Source organism: Aythya ferina (genome assembly GCF_964211825.1).
Source record: "Aythya ferina genome assembly, chromosome: 20".
Classification (NCBI taxonomy): domain Eukaryota; kingdom Metazoa; phylum Chordata; class Aves; order Anseriformes; family Anatidae; genus Aythya; species Aythya ferina.
In genome coordinates, this window is record NC_140318.1 from 6,708,922 (window position 1) to 6,722,524 (window position 13,603).

The following is a 13,603-nucleotide window of genomic DNA, read 5'->3' on the forward strand; positions in this document are numbered from 1 at the left end:
GAATTTCCTCATCCCGATCCTGGTCCTTTCTCCTCTTTCCCTTCCCACGTCAGAGACGCTGAGGGAAGCGTGGTGCAGCGATGTGAGTCACAGCAGCTATCGAACACCGCGCGGCCGCCAGCTCCAGCCAAGCTGTAACCTCTCCCTCCCTAAGTGCCGGCTCGGTTTCCAGCAGCCAGAGAGGATAAGGCCAGGCAGAGCGTCAAGATGTTCTCCTCTGCCTGGCTTCAGGACTCCAGTTGTTCCCACAGCAGATGGAAAAAGCCTGCCATCTCTCCCCTCAGCCCAAATCACTTTCTTTGCAGTGATTCACAAGCTGAGAGGGATTTTCCACTCCAGTTCAATAATTCGCTCTTTAAATTGCTGGGGGAAGCATGGGCTTGGAGCTTGGTCAGCCTTGTAACATTTGTAGGGCAAGAAGTTTGGGATTTCAGAGCTCAGCAGGCCACACAGTTATGCCCGGTACAGGTAAGTGGTGTTTTAGGAGCAGTTCACAACTGCTGAACTTCTGCTCTTGGAAAGATGCCTGAAACGCATCCCCAAGAAACAGAGAAAACTGCCCACAGACAGAAGTGCTGAGGCTCCCTCTGCATACTCAGGGATTTAGCAAAACCCCAAGCATGATGAGTACAAGGGGACGTGCCTGTGAAGTCAGGCATCCTTCCCTACAGGAGAGAGCCAACACGCTGCTTCAAAATGCGGAAGGCAGGGGGATGCAAACCTTGAAGATAAGCACTCGTGGAGGGTTTAGCAAAACACAACCCTTGCATTTTAGGTATTAGTCGCAACAATGAGCAGCTCATCTGCAGACACAAGTGCTGTTGATTGTGTTCCTTAAGCTAGTCTCAAATTTTCCATTGTAAACCCTTCTTTCACTATTTTAAGAAGTCAGCTGTAAAAATTTGCTCTAGGCTGGAACTTGGCAACCAAAGTCTGTCTGGGAGAAACTTATTATACATGTACAACCCCCTCATATACACAGTATAGCAAAAGGCTTGGGTTGGAACACCAAATCCTCCTGAACGTTGGCCAGATTAAAGATCCTGTTTGCATTCTTGCATTAAAAAAAAAAACATGTTAGCAGATAATTAGTGTGTCCTGACTGCTTTTAGCATTACTAAACATGTGAATGCTCTTCTGATGGCCAAGACACACACCCTGAGAGTGGTTACTGAGCGTGGAATGCAGTAGTTAAATTTATAAAGGAAACTCGTTGCACGTTTTAAGAAATATATTAAAAAAATAAGTTACAGCATAAGAATAGAGAAGGGTTTGTTAAAAAAAAAACAAAACGCACAACAACCCCTGAAGCAATCTCTGTATTTGCTGAATAGTACACTTTTCCAGAAATGTGAATTTTAGGAACAACACAAAATAATAACCAGGGTTAAGAAAGAGTTAATTTGTGGCCTGTTTTGAGGCATCTGGATTTTCTTTGGGAAGTAACGGGAACCCTGAGTAAAACCAGGGCTGCACAGCAGAACCCCAGCCTGGCCATCAGAACTGCAATCAGCAATTTGTAGGATGGGATTTCCTTTTTGTTTTTAAACTAACATCAAGCAACAACTTCAATGACCAACTTTTAGGGGGCATCTGCCTTCACAGAGCACCAATGCTTACCCTGAGATACACAGTAAATCTGTCATCAGAGAGATAATAGTGCTTGGCTAAGGTTTTGAGTTGCCACATTCCGCTAAGATTTACAGAAAGCCCTGTAGGTTTTGGTGTGCCAACCAGCCAGCGGAGTTGGGACTGGGAAGAGTTATTAAGAGCTTGAACTTACCTGGGGTCCCCTCTCTCCTTTCACTCCTGGAAATCCCACTAAAAATGGAAACGGAGTGGGTCCAAGGGGGTCAAAGATTTGGTAGCCATCGGTCGCAGCTGGGGTGGTGAGGTTGAAGGCCTGTGCCCGGGCTCTGGAGACGGGACGGGCAGACCCCAGGGGTGATTTGGTGTACACCAGAGGGACACTGATGGGATCCACCTTCCTGGTGGGGGGCGACGCATGCTTCTTTGGAAGGAGCCCATTGCTTGGGGTCTGCGGGGTTTGCTTTAGGGTGACAAAGTGGACGCTGCTGGTTGTGTTATCAATCCTCCTCCTCGCGGGCTTTACAGTACTGGGCACTTCCGAGGACTCGATGGTCGGTTTTTGGTTCATCTTCTTTTTGGTCTCTTGCTTGGACTCCTTCCTGCCGGCCGTGGCAGGGTTCTGGCTTGCTGGTGGGGCCTTTTTGGCAGTGGGAAGGGGAGTTTTCTCCATCCGCGTGCTGGGAGTGGGCCGGGACACCCTGAGGGTGGTCGCCGTCCCCCGAGGCTGCGAACGAGTGGGTGGCTGCGTCTCGGTACTCGATGGGACAGGAGACGGGGCCACTGTGACCTTCGTGGCTTTGGTGGTCAGTCTCGGCAGAGGGGACAAGACCAACGCGGCGGTTGTTGCACCTGAACCTCGAGGCTTGAGGGGTGCCGTGACCCTGCCGAACTCCAGCCATGGGGTGGCAGTGGTCAAGTTCTTCAGACCCTGAAGCGAGGGCTCCATACGCTGTGGGGTACTCGGGGAGGCGCTGGGATCCCTGGGCAGGATGGGGATGAGGGGGGGCAGGTTCGGCCGGTAGGTATCTGCTTGCCTGCACTGTTTTTTCAGGTATTTACAGTAATGATGAGCTGCCTTGGCGGAAGGATAAATATCAAACTGGCAGATGGCTCCTTCAAACTGCACGGAGTGCTGGTTAATCTTCCCAAAGAGGAAAGACCCATGTGGATCCAACGCCTCGTCCTTTTTAAAATGCAAATCCGCATGTACTCTGCGCTTCCCACAAGAAGTAAATAAAGTGACTGTCTGGCCACGGATATCGATGGCCATATTGTGCCACTGGCCATCGTGAACATTGTAATCAAAATATACAGAGCGCTTGTGGCCTACGTATACTATGACCTTCCCAGGCACAAACTGGACCCCCAGCTGCAGTTTTTTCTTTTTGCTCTTGACAGCAAAGAGAAAAGCATTGTTGATGCGGTGGGAGCACAGGCTCAGCACTAGGAGCAAGTCAACACTGGAGCCTGCGGGCAGGATGGTGCTGATCGGTGCTTCGACACGCGCTCGCTGAGTGAAGATGACCCCTGATTTGAAAGGAATGACCCCTTGAGGAACTGCACGTGACGAGGACCATCCGCTTGACGGCCTTCTCCCTGCCAGGCCCAGCTTCTGAAGAACATCCACATCTGAAAGGGAAGCGCAGAGAACATGTCAGCTGGTGGGCAACCCAAGGGCTGGATCCATGTGAGACGTCTACGAGGGGTCAGGCCAGTCCATGCAAACGTGCAACAGGTTTCAGGAAACCTCAACCATCATCTAACACAAGTATTTTCAAGTAATGACAATAGAGAGTGCATTACTCTTCCTCCTGCACATAGTGTGAACAGCAAGTGCATGCTCAACTTGGTCATTAACAATTGTCAAAATGCAACAGCTCCATGGTGCATCTGGCTAGCTGTCCTGTCTCACCAGAGACCGGCTCCAGATGTTCTGGAGGGAGCTGACCTCACTGCGAGGAAATTTCCCACTGAGCACCAATACTGCACTTCCCTGGGATTTAATTTTGAGTACTGACCACACAGCTGGAAAGGAATTTGAACAACAGACTGAGCTGGGATTGCAACATGTTCTATCCCCAGAAGGCAAGGAATAGAACTTTCAAAGGGAGCGAAAGCCTTGTATCTGTGTCTCCAGATTAGTAAGCAGCAGCTTTTGATCTTAGAGACTTTGGAGAGTTTAGGGAAGCAAAGGTGCCTCCCAGCATGAAAAAACTGCACCTAGATTTCACTGAACTGCTTAAGGTTCTCAACAGCAGTGATTTTTTTTCCCAGAGGATCATCTTACAACTTTAAATTATTAAAATGAGTTGGAAGAACCAGGCGTGGTTTGTGGAGAGCTGAGAAACTAGCTGTGGCTGCCACTGAGCAGGTAGGAGTCACCTCCAGCACATCCCTCAGAGCTGGGTGCCTTGTCCAAGAGAGAACAGGACACTTGCTGCCCAGAGGCACCCATCTTTGGCTGCTGATGCTGGGAGAAGCCTGCAGCAGACATGCAAGCAGAGTCCTCTGGTTCCTGGCCCTGAGGTCTAACAGGAGTCACACAGCTTGGAGTCCAAAGCAGCTTAGCAGGCAACAGCAACACAGACTGGAGCCAGCTGGCTGCAGCTTTAGCTCAGCTACTTAACTGGGGAAGATGCTCAGGTCTATGAGAGAACAGCTGCAAAGGTAAATACGCCCAGACCTGAAAAAAGGGCTTCATGTGCCCAAAATCTCATTCTCTTATTCCAGCTCTAGCATTTACTCTAACAAAAGATGGCAACCACATGGTAAAGACAGATGAAGGCAAGGCGATGATGATTAGCGTGATGCAATCACTGTTAAAATGAGCTAGGACAGCTCTATCTCCTTCCCTCCTCCCTGCCCAAATGCAGCCCCCATTACTCGATGACCAACTCTTGCATTAAGCGCTCTTTGGGGAAGCCAGCCTGAGCAGGCTGCTTGTCTGGGCTGTGCGATCCAAACCCTGATCTCTCAAGGTAAGAATTTAACCATCAGAAGTGCAGCAGTGCCAATTATGGCTGCACATCAGTTAACATCAGGGGATTGCAGTAGTTTTCCTATATTAAAAAAAAAGCAAACCAAAGGTTGTCCAAAGGAGAGGAAAAAAAAAAAGCTGCTTTTCTAGAGGGGCCTTGGAATTTGGCCTCTTTTACCCTCAACTATTAAATATTCAGCACAATTCTCAATATTTGGAGAACCGGCACTAGAAAGAGATCCTCACTTTTGGCCAGAGGGGCTGTAGACTCAAGCCAGTCCGAGGCCTGTAATGTCTCTGGTCAGGAAGGGAGGAGAATAGCGAGAAAACCTCTGTTCCTTGTCTTTGGCAAAAACAATGGCCATTTCTGTATGCAAGAACAAGTCAATCAATATTTTCTTTGTCTGAGATCAGCTTTATTCCCACTTCCCTTTTTCAAGGCAGCTTGACTCATTTGCTAGCAGAGACTGTCCTGGAGAAGATGTGTCAGACAGATGTGCAACGGGACAGATATTTTCCCACTCCATAAAGAGAGGATAATTCAGTGCACAGCATGTTCGAGTGTTAATAACAGTACTTTTGTACTAAGAAATCCTTGGTCCCTCACTGTTTTTCTGACGTATTGCTCTACAGGGCAGTCCCTCACCCCACAAAGGTAGAGCCTTGCTCTTCTCTCTCCACTGAACGCAGGAATCACAGCAGCATCTTCAAGCTGGATTGTTCCCAGAGCCCATGAAACAGTAAAGGCCAAGGCATGGCTCTAGCAAAGTCAAGTGGGACCTTTGCCACAGACTTCAAAGGCACCAGGATTTAGCCCTAAGGAACTAAATTTACTGCTTAAGCTGGGAGCTAGACTCCAGCTTCCAATTTCTACATGTATTTTTAGGTTCACTCCCAGAGACAGACTGCGGTGTGTCTCTGCTAGGCAGAGAAGCTTTACACTCTGAGAGCTATTCATTTGGTAGCTGCTGTGCGAAGATGTAAGGATGTTTCCCTGCTCAAAGGATGCCGCTGCTGTTTACAATACCAATCCAACTGCTTTGTTAGCAACTGCACCAAACAGTGCTTAAGGAAAAGGAAAAAAAGCACGACTCAACCTCTCCTCTCCCTGAAAACCCACAAAGGTAGAGCCAAATTCTAGATGCCTACGCAAAGCCTGATTTAAACAGACCTCATACGGGACAGGGATGTGGATTTTCCAGCCCCAGGTCCAGGCACACAGCTCTGGACTCCTGTGCACCCAGCCCGTCTGCCTCCTCGTCCCATGCCGACAGCCCGGGGCTGGTGGGGCATGTCTCCAGGGAGGACGGGATGTCATCAGCTAACGTAAAATGCAAGGTAATTGTGGCTTCTTTAAATAGCTCCAAGTTTAGCAAAGCATTTTTTCCTCCTTCCATTTTTTTTCCTCTGTAGATTTTTCCATCAAAACACATTATTTAAAAAAATCCATTCACTTAGAGCTGCCTGCTCCCAGGTGCCTCAAACCTCGCTGCAGCATTCCTGTAGCAACGCTTGAGCAACTGGGGAAAACTTTTCTACCAGACTCTGTGCATGAAGCAAGATACGCAGCACATCAACGAGCACACGATCATCTCTGAAAGAGGGGATAAAGTGTTTTATTGCTACCCTTCGCCTTTCTCTCCCTCCCCCTTTCCCTACATAAAAATCTTTATAAAGAAAGAAGAAGCCAAAAGGCAGGAGAGAAATAACTCGCAGCTTCCTGGATTCCAGCAGCTGAGATCTGGTGCCCACAACTAAAACTGGGTTGAACAAACGCTACATTTCCAAAAGTCACTGCCCAGACCCTTAGTGCGCATCAGATGAACTCACTAACCTCGTGATCATTTGGATTTGTAATGCCGAGGGAAAACTCACCCTCGGTGTTCCCTGATTTTCCAGCATGCAGGAAGATCTCTGAGCCTTACAGCAATAACTGAGGTCATCAATAGCCTCTAGCATTGGCCTCATTTCATCCTCATGCACATCTATGAACAAGCTCTTATTTGTTTTTGTAGATCTCTCATTCAAAAATCCTGAGTGATAATAGAGTCTCAAATCACCAGGGTTTCCTTACAGCCTTTGCTTCCTTGGAAGGTTTTGCTTTTTGGTCCCCTGTCTCTGATTGTAGGGAAATTGTGCAGGACTTTGTAATTCCTTTATCACGGAGGAAGCATCTCAGAAGGGAGATATCTGCCGCACTAAGAGCGAAGTGAAAGAGTTTCCTTTGAGCTGATGGTAACAATCAAAAAAGATGGCACCATCCCATAATTATCCATCATTTTCCTCCCATGATAAAGACGAATCTAAACAGCATATTAAAACCTCCTTGAATAGGAGATGCCAAGACACAGTATTTATTCTGCCTCTTTATGAGCTGACATAAAACTTGCTCTGAAAACTGCTTGACTAAGTAATTCAGCCAGATGTTCACCTCTTTTGCATTGAAGCAGAATTCGGAAAATATTACATTTTTCAAAATTACTGATGGCAGGGATGTTATTTTTTCTTCTGTAAAAAGTGCTCCATGGGCTGGCTTACAGCTGAGCATTGACCAACTTTCTATTTTTCCTTCATGCTTTGGAGACTGAGAGGAGAGCCCTGGAGCCTGCTAGTCCACTTATTGTTGTCTCCTGATTGCAGGAAGCTGTTCAGTTCCAGCATGTACCCGCGTAAAACATCCGCGTGGAAGAGGTGTTGCTATTTTAAGGGCTGGCTCCCTGACAAACAGATGTTGCAGAGAGGCTCAGCTACCACTATCAGTTGTAAAAGATGCGTTTATTTTTTATTTTTGTTGACTCTGAAGCTGCCTCATCACATGGGGATCACTGATTATTGTAGCCCAACCTTTTGTCCTGTCTCCATCAGCATTGGGAAGGGATGCCTAGAGGAGCTGGGGTGAAGAGACTGGTCACTCCCTATAGAGCTCTCTCCCTGCAGCACGGGGACCGAGCCAGACATAGTAATTCTCCTATCAACCACTCCCATGGGATACTTCTTCCTGAAATTTGCTTTCACTTTTAGAGCTCCCATAACTTCTGTATGCACAACATTACGTGTCTGCACCAGGAGTGGTTGGGTTGCATTCAGGTCAAGGAAAAATCCATCTGCCAGAGGTGCTTAATTCCTTAATGCCCCGGCCCCAAGGGGCACTTCCTAAAAGCAGTTAAGCACTAGCAAATGCAGGTAGATGCCAGTGACGTTTTAGATACACTGAAGGGCTTCATTCCCACCAGTTCCACCAGGCAGACAGGCACTTCTGAAAGTCCTGGGGGGCATGTAATCACCTGTAAAAACCCGGTTCTTTTGCCGGCTGTTAACTGCGTCATCTACATCACGTGGATCACTGCAATGATCAGCAATAAATGCACTTAATTCCGTGCACTAGGCTCAGGGATTATTAAATGATGGTCCTAAACTGATGCACAAGTCCTTTGCTTTTACTTTGTTTGAAAAAGAGGGGGGAAAAAAGTGTGATTTACCTTCAGAATTTCCCTGTGTGAATCCCAGGAACCAGCTAAAACATAACACAGTCCAGACAAAGCAGAATCCCCTAAAATTGGAAAAGAAGAAAAAATAATGAGTTTCTACAATGTTAACAACAGAAAACAGCCCTGTTAAAGGCCTTCTCCTGGACCACAAGTCCAGTGAAGTCAATGGCGGTGTTCACACACCTCTAGGAAATGGGTGCTCAGTAGAATGGTGCTTGTTTCTGACTGAGATTTCATTCTGCTGCTTCAAAGTCCTCTAAACCCCCCATTAATTCAGCGGGAGGTTTTCCCACCAGCGTTAGGGGCTGTTGATCAAATCCTGAACGAGGACCAGACCGGTGTTTTTAGACACAGCATCCCCAGTGCCAGGTCAGCAGTCCTTTCAGTACTGCTGCTTGCTGGCACTCATCCTGCCTAGGACAGAGCAGCAGAAATGCAACAGGATGGAGAAATAATTCAAGAAGGGAAGGCCAAAAGACATGCCAGCAGTACATGTGCATGTCTGTGAGGACACAGGTAGGAAAGGGGCTGCCACGCAGGGACAGATCACCTGCCCTTGCATCTCAGCAAACAAAATGGGAGTCTTGTTGCTTTACTACATACTTCAAAATATTCTGAACATGTAAAATCCTACAGAGATCGACTCCTGTTTTACACCAACACCAAGGTGGGGGACAGCTTCTAACCTATGCCATTGCCACTAATGACTTTCTCATTAGTTTGTTACGGCAGGGAGTTTTAGAAAGCAAGAGCTGCAGCCTCCCAAGCGCAGCGCTCTCGCAGACTCCTTCATGTCTGAGAAGGAACTGGGCAAACCTTTCTGTTTTAGCTAAACTTTAAGCATCCAAGTGCCATTGAAAACAGCAGCAGAGAGGAAAAGTTTTACCAGAAAGGCAGCTGAAGCCCCCTTTCCCCCGCCAACTTCCTTGATTTGGAGCCAAATAACAAACATAGGAAACTCCTTGGTTAAGCTCACTTAAAACTGTCAGTGGAAAGTTTGGAGATTGAATTCCCTTGTCTTTGAGATGAGATTTAACTGCTTGATCAGCAAGGGCATCAGGCAGCTGGAGGAACTGAGAAAAAAAAAAGTAAACTACAGAAAGTCCCCGGCCAGAATAAAGCAGTGTGGGACATCCACCAGTTGCTCTTCACTTCAGCCAAGCCAGTGAGAACAGTGGGATTTGCAAAGCGATGCCGAAGTGGAGCTTGCTCCTCTCTTCAGATCTGGCAGAGACGAATCATTTATCAAATGGGATTATAGACCACTCTTCTCCTGCCATCAAGTCTCAGCTTTAACTAAAAAAAAATAAAATCCTCTGAGACAATGCAAGACCCTGGGCCAGATCCTCACCTAGAGCAGGAGACCCTTTCCCACAGCTAAAACGAAGCCATGGTGATTTACACAGCAGCGGGGAAACCTGGCCTCGAATGTAAAAATCTGTGCAGGAATCCAGCCACTAACTAATATTTTAAAGCTCGAAGGGACAAAATACTGGAGTGGCCCCACATCGGCTGGGAAAAAAATGAGATGAAGCTCATCAGTCTTTTGCTGTTTCCATTACCCTGACACTGGGCTGCACATTTCAGGAGCTCTGGGCCTGCTTTAGTTTACGCACGAAGGAACAGCAGCGTGGAGTAGCCAAATCTTTCTCCGTGTCCTGTAGCCAGCCATACGCTAACCAGGAAACATTCGGTGCACCCGAGAGACCTTCAGCTGGGGTGATGGGGCTGTTTTTTGCCTGCTGAATCCCACAGAATTCAGCTCTCGGGGCCTGGAGACGTGGCTGTGTGCAGGAGAGCTCTTGGCCTCGCTCATTCAAGAGGAGTAGGAAGGCAAAGAGAATACAATGATTCCTCATGGCCAGCTCTAGCTGAAACCTTTATATGACTTAAAAGAGGCTAAGATACCCTTTACATAAGACCTACATTTCTGTGCTCACCTCCAAAGGATCACAGTGTTAGGATGTGGATGCAACTCCCACACGTGCATGGAGTGAAGGCCGCACCGGGTACCAGCAACCGGGCCTGACTGCCCGATGAGAGCACGAGGGGAAGGGGGCGACCAACACAATGTCGGCTCCAAAGCCAGAAGACCCAAGCATTAATAACACCTTTTCTCTGTTGAGGACCAGATTTGTCCAGCTCTGTACAAAGCCTGGTGCACACAACACACCTAACCCAAGTCCACCTGCGTTCGGAGGGGTGCAAACTCTTTGGGCACCACCCAAACTTGTGTCCAAAATTCCTGTTGACCAACACAGCAAGGAGAACAAGCCTTAGGGAAAATCCAGCACGTAATTCCATTCCAGTGACACCGCCGGGGCTATAAAGGAGACGAATGCACAGCACGGGATCCAGCTGGCCCCAGCCCTGCTCCTGGACCCCTCGCGCAGCCAATGCTGTACGAGCTGAGAGCGGGGCCGAGTGCCAAAGCGCTGAAGAAAAACACTTTGGCAAAATTTACCAACTTAATGGAAAAAGCAAAAGCAGCTTCCAAATGGCAGACCTGTGACTGATGGGGCTGTTAATTATTGCAGGATTTTATAATGCAGGCTCTTTTTCCGTTACAACTCTGCAGCAACAGGATTGCATAAGCAGTTTGAGTAGCAGTAGTAAAGGAAGAGTTTTCTCCTTTTATAGAGCTATCAAGCGCACCTTTCCTTTATCTCTGCTTCTTCCCACAAGCGGTGATTTCCACAGAGACTCTAGCAAGAAGCACCCACTAGAGGCGTTCATTTCTTTTATTGCACAGGGCTTACGAATACCCAAACGAGGATCCTACTGCTACAGTTACTAGGTGAAGAAGCACCCCTAAACACCTACAATGTAGGTTCACACGAACCCTAAAAGTTTTCCAGTGGAGACACAAACTCCCTTTACAGCAAATTGAAGCTACTGACTACAGAGCACTTTGGCTTTGGTACTTTTTGCAGAGCCCAGGGATCTGTCCAGAGCTACCACGGTTGAAAGCAAGAGACAAGAGAGAGGGAAACAAGTGCAAAGCTGTCAGTAACACTTCTCAGACTCAGCGGTGACCTCAGCATCTCCCCGGTGAGAATCAGGGGCATGCAGGTAGCAGCTAGAAAAAAAAACACCCTGAGGAGTTCCTATAAAACTTAACCCAAAGGTCCCCGCACCACCTCTGCTGGGGCTGGCACCTCCTGGAGGACCCTGTACAGGGTGCTAAGAACTAGTCTGGAGATCCACCGAAATCACGACTGCTAATTAGTGTACTAATTAGCAAAACTCTGCCCTGGGTTCTCAGCTTCCAGACTTACTCACTATCTTAATGCATATTAAAAATCAGACTTCAGACAGCAGTAAGTTGTGGCAGAGCGGCTTACAGAAGTTATCACTGCTCCACATGGCTTGTGCAGAGCGTGTCTTACTCCCAGCCCCAGTACGGTCACATTCAGGTGGCAGCCTCAAGAGCAAAAGCCAAGAAAAAATCCTGCTGAACGTATCAGTTCTTACCTGACAGCCAACAGCTTCTGTAACAGAGGAGAAAAGGACTATGATGAATCTAAAGACAAGAGCAATATAACAGCCTTGAGAACAAACCTGGTTGGGAATTACCAATAAAAAAGTGCAAGTTTGACAAAGCTGAAGCAATCTGTAAAACGCTTATATCGATCAGCTAGTTCTACACTTTGCAATTTCTGGAATTGGTTGGCACAATTTCAGCATTCTTTAATTAAAAGTTTTGCTTAAAAAAGAAAAGAAAAGAGGAAGTCGAAAGTATTTTACATCTTGTTTGAGTAGATGATGGGTCAAAGCTGAACAAAATGTTACAAGGGTCCAAAACAGTGTTTTTTTTGCCTTCATTTACAGTGCAAGATGTCTTTGAAACTGCTAACATTCTTGCAGAGTGGAAAAACGATTCCCCCCACACTCTCCTCCATTCAGGTGTATTTTTTTTTCCTGTCCAAAAGACTAGAAAGCCAGCTGGATGCTGAAAATTGCTTTTCAAGGAAGGCAAATCTACATTTCTAGCTGCAGTACAAACAAGAGTTCTTAACAAGAGAAAATGTAGATGTTGTTTAAGATCCCGTGCACATGACTGTAGGTGACTTTTTATAAGACTCCCAAGCAGTTCTGGCAGCCAACAGGAAACAAAAATCACAGCCTATGTACTGAGATTATAAACTGCACCATAGAATCGATTCCACGCCCAGCTTTTTGAGGTAGAAATCTCATCTTGTACTAGATCACCCTGGAAACTATGGTATTTCTTCTCTCACTCTCAGCTTCAGGAGAGAGGGATGGGAACCTATCATTATGTGGATGTCCCTGTTCTGACCCTGCATAGTTCTGTGCTAGACCCTTTTTTGCAGCATTAACCAGCTTTGACCTCCAGTCAAAGATTTTGCCTGGTGTACCCAGGCTCTGCTGAGAAACTCAGCATGCTAAGGGGAGCGTGTCTGAGATGACTGAAACTGTGCTCACTTTAAACCCCCATTCAGCACCTACACTTATTTATTATTTTTTTTAAGAAAAAAGGAGAAAGCACACAAGCAGATATGGTCCAGACAGATATGTTTTCATGGCCATTTTAAATTATGAAATCTAAGAGTTACCTAAAACTTGCCAATATCAAGTGGGGAAAAATGTAAGGCAGTACCTCTCTCTGTAAGGTTTTAATGTTCAGAAAAGCTCCCCAAAATATCTTCCAGCAACAAGTTCACAAAACAGGTTTCAAAGGAAGGTTTCAAGGACTGCCCCACCACTCTTACAGGAGCCCAGATGGGACTCTCTCAGCCAGACTTGCACCCATCCTTGTGGGGATCCTAAACAGGAATGTCCCAATCACTGCACCCTGCCCCAGGGTTTGGAACACGGGTGCAAAACCAGAAGTTCCCAGGCTTTCTCCAGCACCATTTTGGCCAAATCTCATCTTAATTCATGGTGAAAACAGCCTCTGAGCTGTGCCTGTAGAGCTCTATCTCAGGGCTTTGGCAACCGTGGACCAGAAAAAGCTGCTGCTTACTCAGAAGGAGGCCCCTGGCAGTGAAGAATGATCCATCAGGGTCTGATGAAAGGGAAGAATCGCACTCGCAGAGGGGAGGGACCTCGGTGCCTGGCAGTGATACTGCAGCAGGGCCCAAGCACAGCCTGAACAGCCAGGCACAAGGAAGGTGTGGGTGCATACAGGCCTGGTATTTGCTCCCCCCGTGCCTCTAGCTCCACGTAGCATTTCTCCATGAGGGTAACGCAGACCTGCCGTACACAACACATGGAGATGAAACACCAGTGCGGCCAACCCTCCCTCCTCCAGGCTCCTCATGTTGTTTTTCCATGGGTTTATGCTGTTACCTGCAGACCAAGGACTGATGGGGTTCAAAGAGCTGGTCCTTGTCCTCCTAACCAGGAATTCATGTATTCATTGCTTCTCTGAGCTCCTGCTGCTGACAACCTGCTTCCTCATCACTAGATGCAAGACCGACTGATGAGGCTGGGATGACCCAAACACCCTTCTGGATACCCCCCAGCAACTTCCCACAACAGGGGATCTTTCCTGACAACGTGCTGCTCGGTCTCCTTTTGCTCA

At 47.4% G+C, this 13,603-nt stretch overlaps 1 protein-coding gene across 9 annotated transcripts in view; it reads right to left on the minus strand.

The window, feature by feature from the left end:
• Nucleotides 1-13,603, minus strand: part of COL27A1 (collagen type XXVII alpha 1 chain) — a 197,486-nt gene that overhangs the window by 131,624 nt on the left and 52,259 nt on the right. For all 9 annotated transcript variants that reach the window (XM_084494237.1, XM_084494233.1, XM_084494231.1 and 6 more), the window contains 2 exons: nt 8,047-8,117; nt 1,784-3,219 (listed from right to left, as the gene is read on the minus strand). In XM_084494237.1, the coding sequence (XP_084350363.1) occupies nt 1,784-3,219; nt 8,047-8,117 (1,507 nt within the window). The remainder of the gene's footprint in view (nt 1-1,783; nt 3,220-8,046; nt 8,118-13,603) is intronic.